At 39.0% G+C, this 9,047-nt stretch overlaps 1 protein-coding gene across 2 annotated transcripts in view; it reads right to left on the reverse strand.

Annotated features, from left to right (window-relative positions):
* The window catches only part of LOC103398204 (T-box transcription factor TBX5-A), a 13,140-nt gene extending 4,310 nt beyond the window's left edge, over positions 1 to 8,830 (reverse strand). The window contains exons 1-8 of one of the 2 annotated variants that reach the window (XM_025053492.1): positions 8,385 to 8,830; positions 6,649 to 6,795; positions 6,375 to 6,469; positions 6,006 to 6,125; positions 4,675 to 4,822; positions 2,847 to 2,999; positions 1,856 to 1,947; positions 48 to 316 (exon numbers count right to left, since the gene is read on the reverse strand). In XM_025053492.1, the coding sequence (XP_024909260.1) occupies positions 48 to 316; positions 1,856 to 1,947; positions 2,847 to 2,999; positions 4,675 to 4,822; positions 6,006 to 6,125; positions 6,375 to 6,469; positions 6,649 to 6,789 (1,018 nt within the window). In that variant the 5' untranslated portion in view covers positions 6,790 to 6,795; positions 8,385 to 8,830. Of the gene's footprint in view, positions 1 to 47; positions 317 to 1,855; positions 1,948 to 2,846; positions 3,000 to 4,674; positions 4,823 to 6,005; positions 6,126 to 6,374; positions 6,470 to 6,648 lie in introns of both variants that reach the window. The other variant, XM_017042968.2, reaches the window with a different exon arrangement.
* Between the last annotated feature and the right edge of the window lie 217 nt (positions 8,831 to 9,047).

A 9,047-nucleotide genomic window follows, 5' to 3' on the forward strand; every position in this document is an offset into this window, starting at 1 on the left:
ATGATAATTCCATGAATGTTTATAGTAAAAAGTCATCTTTCTCTTACGTTTTCTCTTGCTGCATTGGTAGAGCTGCTGTTGCTGGCTGTGCTGCAGCTGAGGTGGGGGCTGAGGGTGAGGCGAGGTGCAGTGAGTAGGGGGAGCAGCCATCAGCTCTTGTGGACTGCTGCTGCTCTTCAGGCCATTTTCACAGCTATAGGGAGAAGCAACAGCCTCAGGAGAGACCATCACTCCCTGACCCTTCCCACTGAAGGGGCTCCCACTGGAGCACAGTCTCTGACGCACAGTACTACGTGGAACCACTGGGTAATCCTTCCTGTAAGAGAGAAAAATTACTGTCAACAGAGCTGTTAGAGTGACACAACAGTGATACGCACAGACTGTATGATCTTATGATTCAGGTCCCTAATTCCATGTCTTCTACTAGAGATATCACACCATTTAACAGACAACAATAAAGTAGTGAATACTGTGTTTGATTGGCAGCTATAGATCATCCAATAGGAGCCTGGATAGATTGACAGATAACAGGACCAGGCTCAGATAACTATATATTATGGTGTCACTTTTGTTACTTATTTCATGTATTGTCTATAATCAACCATCAATTAAACCAAGTCACATTCTAGAGACATAGACATGCAACTGACATTTGAAATTTAAAATCTTTTCTATCTATTGGTTGTTTAGTGGGAATCAATTCGGAGTAGTTCTCTGTCTTTCATGGTTTTACTCTGTTTCTCCCTGTCCTTTCAGCTCTGATCTGTCTCTGCGCACACTGCCCTGCTGTTGAACCCTGTAGCAGGCAGTAGAGGACAGAGGTCCACATCTGACTGACACACACACAAACACGCGCACACACACACAGGCACATGCACGGTCTGTTGCTGTGAGATAATTTGCTGCTCTAAAAATAAACATCAATCCCAGTGTCACTTCAGATGGATTCAAGTTCTCTCCTCTCCTCTCCTCTCTTGTCTTCTTTTCTTTTCTCATCCATTTTCCTCTCCCATTCTCTTCTCCCTTTCTTTCCTCCCTCGCATCACATCTCCTCTCATGTCCTCTCCTCCCCCCTTTATTCCTCTCTTTATTATTTTCTTTTTCCTCTTCTGTTGACATCTGATTTCTTCTCCACTGTCATTTTCTCTCCTCTCACCTCGCCTTTCCTCCCTCTCCTTTTTTCATTTTCTTCTTTATGTCTTTTCCTTCTCCTTCCCTAAAGTCACAACACCCTCACCTTCTGCTTCAGTAGTGGGACGTTGACTGTGACAAGACACACTTAAAGGAGACCAACAGCCGATCAGCAGTGACTGCCGGCACCACTGTCTCTGACATGAAATTATCTGTTAATGATTTAGTTTAGATTGTGTGTGTCAGGTTTGTGCTGCAAGTACAAGTATGACAAGCTTTCAGCCTAAACGTTCTTCCTTTCTTTTGATAATCCCAGCTGTGCTCTCATTAAGAAACACATTTTTGTCTTAAATGACAGACTGTTAAATAATCAAACTGGACCTCAGATTTTGGAACCACACAAGACATGAGATATATACTGTATATAAAAAAACCTTTCTACATTTTTCAGAGTCACAGTAGTTCAGTGGGAAAAAAATGCAGAAAGCATCTGGTGAAACATGCACTGAAGTCTAAATCTAAAATAGCTTATCCTGTGACACGCAGCATCACAGGAATTCTGTATAACACCTACATGTCACCAATTTATGCCATTTGTCGGCAGAATTAACGTGTCAAACATACCAGGTGTGGGCCAGATCTGGGCCATGAATATTCTGATAAGTTGACCAACACATAGTAATGCTGCATCTAGAAATTCACCCAAACACAAACCAGTTCTCACCCTTGAAGCTTTGCCATGCGGTGCAGTTCATTGTCATCGCTGCCTCTGAAGCCTTTGGCGAAGGGATTGTTCTCAATCTTCAGCTGTGTAATCTGAAGACAGAACACAGAAAGTCTTAATTCAAACACAGCAGGACACTCACTTCCATACTGGCACACAAGCGTTTTCCATTTATTACTGTTCTCCTTATTGACTGAAAGTCAATTGGTCGGAGGACAAACATGTTAAGAGCAGCTCAGCTCTGCACAGCCAAACATTCCTCAGCTGCTAACAGAACGAACAGTCGTCCCTTCAGCTGACACAGAGTAAACTGTTTACCCACATAGTCACCGTTTAGAGTTTAGGGATTGCAGCCAAAGCTTTTAGAGGTTCATCCCTCAGAGCTTTGATGTTACGACCTCAGTGATGTGTCACTGAGGTAAACCTTCATTTTCTGAAGGATGACTGAAAGTGTGACCTGAGCTTGGGTCCAAAATTCTTCAAATGCTGACTCAGTATCTCTGTTTTCAATAATGTGAGTGTGTGTGTGTGTGTGTGTGTGTGTGTGTGTGAAACTGTACACTCATGGTTACAATGGGATTTTGACTAGAATAGAATAGATTAAAATACACAACAAGTCAGAATATTGAAGAGCAGTTGGGTAATCAACAATAATATATATGAAGACAAATATATATGGAATACAAATACAACACGCAAAGTGAATAAAATAGGATAGATGAAAAAGTATGATTATGTTGCACTTTAATCCTTTGAGATGTAATGTTTGAAAAACTAACTTTTGGTCTGCATGTAAAATGAGCTTCTTCAAACTGTGTTACTGTTAGGTGTACACACACACACAGTGTCTGCCTCTGTCTTTCTCTTTTTCTTTTAAATAAGAATTTGAAAACAATCCCTTACATCCCACCATAACATTCAACAGAAATAGTATCCTTCTATAGTATATAGTAGTAGAGCGATCCGTGACTTCACTTCCTGTTCCACTTACCTTGTGGTTCTGGTAGGACGTCACGGCGATGAAGGCCGTCTCAGAGAAGACGTGGCTGCAGAAGGCTGTGTTCTTGGAGCCGAAGCCGTTGTTCTCGTCCGCCTTGACGATGTGGAGACGAGGCTGGTATTTGTGCATGGAGTTGAGTATTATCTGCGGAGGGGGGAGATTAAAGGGGTGAGGATGATGGAGCTGTCTGGACTGGAGACTGTGTGAAAGGTGAGCTCACCTCCACCTCACCGAGACACGCTGAGTTATTTTAATATGAAATACTAGGACTGAAACTACAACTTCACATATCACGGACTCCACGACAGCATGTTTAAATGATGCTTGTCTGAGCAAAGATTAATATACACATAAGAAATTGAACTTTTCAGTTTTTATAAAAAAAAAAAAAAAAAAAAAAAACTCCAGCAGTTGGACTTGAACTTGGACCTTAAGATAAAGATTAAATAAAACCGAAACTCGCTAACTGGATTCTGATTATCAATATTATACTTGATTAAACAATATGTTTGTATTTTCTGATGTTTTGCATTAATTTAATGCAAAAAATGAACCTAAAAAACCCCAGATGCTTTTTTTCATTTGTCAAACAACACATTTTTTAAATAAAACAATACATTCAATAAGAAATTCTTTTTTTTTTAAGTTTTAAATAATTCGTGTTTAAAGTCATGCCACACAGACGACAGATCATTTATCTGTTAAAATAGGAAAAAAAATAATAAAATCATGTTTGAAATCCAATCTGTGTTTGATATGGACACCGTCCATTACAATCGCTGCCGGTGTTCTATAAACCCACTAACAACTTCTGACGGAATACTATAAAAGACTGAGTCGTGGAAGTGCTCGGTGTTCGGAAAAGTAAATATGTGACTATATGTGACTATATGTAGTCCCTAAGAAAAAGTCCACGCGTTTGGATGAATATACTATTGATAATAATAAAGTAACTTATGCTTGAAATACCCAATGAATAATCGAACCTGTCAGTCATTTACTATTTATCATGACGTTTGTATATCGATATATCTGTTTGAAATCTTTTTAAAAAAAAAACTGCATTAATAAATAACGATAGATGAATGGAAATACAATATGTAGTGTAACTTATACTTACTGAACTACTGTACAAGTGATACTGATAGTACTATACCTTTAGAATACCTTAAAGTACTTTTCTTGTTTTTATTATATCATTCAATTTATTATACAGATTCAAAAAAAATTCTATCATTCATAGAAGTGATTTTCACATATAAAGCCGCGATCGGACAAACACCACGCGGTACTTATAAATAAATGCATTTGCTTTACGTTCCTTTATTTATTCCTTTATTAAACACCTGTAAAAAAAACTTGGATTGTCTATTTGCCGAGTTTGACCTTATGTTTACAGCCAACTTTTTTTAGTTTTAATCCCTGACAAATGTATGGTTGTAGTATGTTCAAAAAGTACAGCAGACTTGAAAAAAAGTTTTTCCCCATTAACACTAATTCAACACTCACTGATCTGCCACTCTCACACACATGGTTTACCTTTTCTCTTTTCAAACACCTTTTGAATGAGGAAATTGCGTGAATGTTTTCTAACAAATATTAAAACAACATATTTTTTGAATGATCACAGCCCCGTTACAAATCTCGATCTAATTAGGTGTGAAAAGACAAAATCCCAAGGTGTTGAAAAAAGGGTTGTTGTTTTTTCGAATAAAAACTTTGGAGAAACTTGATGAAACTGTAAATATATTTCGGACTAAAATGACTAAATAAATATATCATAATAATAATAAACAAAACGAAAATACTTTTTACTCACATGGCCAAATGGATCCAGATGGTTGTTTGTGAGTTTGAGCTTCTGGAAGGAGACCAGCTGACGGCTCCAGTGAGCTCCGGTGGCCGGAGAGTCTGGATGGACGTACAGTCTCCCCGGCATGGCGGGCTCAGCTTTTCCCGTTACCAACCTGAGTAGAAATACAGCGGATCAGAGGGTAAACACCGTGGGCCACATACAGTGGTCAGTGTGAGTGCAGGCCAACTCTGTTGTGATCTAAAGACCTCTGTGGTCAGACAATTTTGCGCAACAGAAAAAAAATCTACATCACGGCATCTGTGACGTGTCGAGCTGTTGGAACCAAACGTCTCCAAACAAAATAAAACATGGGATAAACTTTTCACACACTCTAAAGACACACGATTGTGAGTATGATAAGTGTGATAGAGAGTTTAAAAGAAGGTAAAATAGTGTTCCTTTAAAAAATGTTCCACTTTTATGAGTGGCTCCACTCCACGTCTGTCGCAGGAATAAATCCCTGCGCTCCGTTCTTTTAACTGTATCACAACAAATCACGTCAAATCCTTTATATTTATTATTTTGATTCATTAAGACAGATTCCTGTCCTCCTAAGTGTTCAAAGAAACCCTTCCCTTCGGCCCACCTGGGTTTATCTGGTCAGATGGCTACATGGGGGGAGGGGAGGGAGGGGTCATATTTGTACGTAGGTCAAGTTGTGTGAGTCACATATGGTCACCACTTTATCTTTTATCCACATGAAGGCAATTTAAACGGGACCCAAAATAAAAACTGCGGGGGAAAAAAACACACTTTTAGACGACTTGTGTCACACAGAATGTTGGTCTATATTTATACGTCTATAGAATTAATGTCAACCCAGTGATGTGAAGGCAGCGGTTATAACAAAGTCGATTTAACGACGGATTTTAGTCATGTTACAAACACGTCAGATACACACACTTCTCTTTACACTCCTCTTTGGGGTTTCACTACATCACAGAGGTCGTTTGTACTACTACAGATTTTAATCCTTATCTCGTCGTGTGTCCGCTCGCCGAACTCTTCACACTCGGATTGAACTGGAGAGCAGACACAAGGGGAAACACGGGGAAGTGGGTCAACGCTGTCGGTCGGAGGCAGTCGAGTCAATTATGCGTAAAAGCGCGGATGAAACGCTGGTTAAATCCGCACACAACTACGAGGTTGGGATCTGATCCTGATCCAAAGATCGGTCGGTTATCCAAGTAGTATATCCTGCTGCTTCAAGACCTCCTTAATGAGGAATGTAGACCTGCTACGTGCAGACCTCGACCTTGCATTTGGCTGAAACTCTATACGTGTTGACATCCTACCATTTATTGTCTGCAAACTTGTAGCGGTTGTCATCCCTCGGCACGATGTCCATGAGGAGAATGTACTTGGTTTTTGGGTTGAGGCCTGTGACCTTCACCTTGTAGCTAGGGAACATCCTCCTACAGAGAATACAATATATGTATGAAAATAATAATAATATGAATAATAATAGTTATAGAAAATCAACACTGAATTAATTTTTTGTTCTTGCTGTTCTTTTTCTCTAAACAGCCTGCAACACTGTGGCAAAGGTTTTGATTTTCTCCTTACTTTATAGCATTACTTAATTTCCAGATCCACACCCACAGGTTTTAAACTACTTAAAGATAGAAAATGAAGCAAAGCTAATGCGCATTTCTTTCTCTTACCTTCCAGCTTTAGTGATGATCATCTCAGTTCCAACTTCGTCAAATTTTCTCCACAGTTCTCTGTCATGAAGGAACACGTTGATTCCTTCCATTCCCTGCAGCACAAACACAAACAGTGCTCACTGCTGAGTAAAGTTCGACAAATTCAAATATTAAAACAAAATACCGTACGAAATTCTACAATTACACATGTTTTACACAGGGTATTATTTAATACAGTGGATTTTTAGTAAGCCATGCGTGCTATTAATAATGACTAACATGTATATTACACCTGTTGGTTGGTCGTTGTCTGAGGTGAAGCTGGAGAACTGCAACTAAAGCTCGGAGTCTCAGGTTCGTTCTCTTTTGGAGATTCATTACAGTCCGAGTCCGGGCGACCTGAAAGTCCAAACTGGTCTCCTCCGTTTGCCATGGTCAACTGACACATACACACACACACATAGATTTTTTTTTTTTTTTTACAGTACACATTTTTTTCTATAGTTTGCTCCAAAATGCACTCACAATGGTTTGAATTAAATTTAAAAGATACAAATACGAAGTTGAAATTTAATTACACTTTATAAAATTGCAAACTAACTGTATTTAAATTGGTACCTTCCAGTGGACTCACCACCCGCAGGAAGGTTTGGTACGGTGCAATGTGATTTGGGTGGCGACTGCTGCCCCCGCGACCCGGTAACGGATAAGCGGATGAAAATGGATGGATGGATGGATGGATGTATTTAAATTGCACATTTCCACTAACTGCAAATCAAACTTATTATTTGGTTAATATACAAAGTGGAAATATTTGAATATTGCAAATTATTTAGAATAGGAGAAAAGTTTGGCCTTATTGGCCTTGGTGCACAGAAACAAAAATAGGGTCACATAAAATATTTTATAGTGTTCATTTTTCTTAATACGTTTAAATTAGGAGCAGGATTAGGAAATTCGTGCAGATTTATTTGATTAATTAGATATATAATTAGGTATTAATTGATTAATTAGATTCAACTTAATTAATCAATTAATACCTTTCTCAGAATTGTGTTTTTTTTTAGTAAATGCAGTTTTTAACGTTGTAAAAACACATTTTGTCGAGGCATATTTTACTATACATTGCAGAACATTAGCACGCCGCCCCTTTATTCCGCATAGGTTTAAAGTAAAATATATCGAAATTATTATCACGACTTTCTATCCTAGAATCTATTAACGTAGCTATAAAATCGCTCCCTTTTATTTGTTCTGTTATTGAATTCGGTTATTTGACATCTAAATGCACAAGACATGTTACCCTACTTCAAAACATTATTTATTCGAGTCCGTCAATTTCATCAAAATAATACATGTCATATCATCTAAGAACATTCATAAAATATAAACTACAAAAATAATAAGATACTCAAACTGGTACCAGCAAAAAATATTTTTTTCAATGCTACGAAAAGACCGGGGCTTTCGATGATACACATCCTAAGATCCTACATTTTCTGTGCAAATCAACGTATTATTTGCAATTGAGTTAAGTAAATAAGACCGATTGTAATGTACAGTGTAGTGAATATATAAGGACATTTTCATTTTGAATACTCGCCTTGCAGACATTGTAAAGATCAAACCGAGCATGTCTTAATAAGTATTTCAAACACTGACTACCTTTTGGAATTTTAACCATTTGTTTTTTCAGAGAATGGTCCAAAAGAAGAGAAAATATACACGTAGGCGAAGGACGTACACAGTTAGGACAATTCTAAAGGCAACAGAGACCAAAGTCCCAGAGTGATCAAAGTTATTTTTCTCGGGTCTACTTTCATACTCGGCTTGACTGATTCCGATATTTAAACATCAATATTATCACATTATAAATATAATTTGCACTGGTTAAACGAGTGCGTAAAAACTCCAAGCAGAGCTTCAAGTCCAAGTGCTCGTTACTGGCCTAAATTACCCATACTACCTTGGATTTTTACTGCACGTGAGTGTGTGAGTACTAGATATGTACATGTGAGGCCTGTTTACCTAAAAAACGTCCCTGTTCCCTGAAGAATACACTCTCATCCCGCTCTTTTTCCTCCTGCTACAGCTCCTCCTCTTGTAACAGTCTTATAGTTTCAGTTTACCACGACTCAAAGTGGGATATTATAACATCCAAAGAATCCAAATGTCCCCCCTCAGATCTCATAAAATCCACAATGAGTTCTGCTATAGCCAGGGTTTGAAGTGCGCAACAATCCCTCCTCTCCTCAGACTCACAGCCAGTGCCTCGGCCTCATCGTTGCCTCCTGTTTCAGACACCGGCGACAGTGAAGGCTGAGATCAGTCCACCGTAAAATGTGACGCACCCTCCTCTCTGCTGCTGCTGCTGCTGCTGCCCTGATCTGAACATCTAAACCTCCCCATGTCCTCGGTCATTAATGGAGTCTGCCCTCCCCCTGCAGCTGCTCCCATAGGTCTGCGCGGCGCATTGGCATCTGCAACCCACAGCCGAGCTGTGTGATACTGACCAATCACACACAGGCAGACTCTGGCAATGGAATGTTAGACTAAAGACGTGCAGCGTCTCTGGTTTATCAAACAGAAAAAACAAATAAATAAATAATAATAATAACATTGCATTAATTCTCCATAGTCGTACTGAATATACCACAGCATACAAGAAGTCGTGTGTGTACACGCGTGTAC

The sequence above is a fragment of the Cynoglossus semilaevis genome, chromosome Z (genome assembly GCF_000523025.1).
Source record: "Cynoglossus semilaevis isolate Cse_v1.0 chromosome Z, Cse_v1.0, whole genome shotgun sequence".
NCBI lineage: Eukaryota > Metazoa > Chordata > Actinopteri > Pleuronectiformes > Cynoglossidae > Cynoglossus > Cynoglossus semilaevis.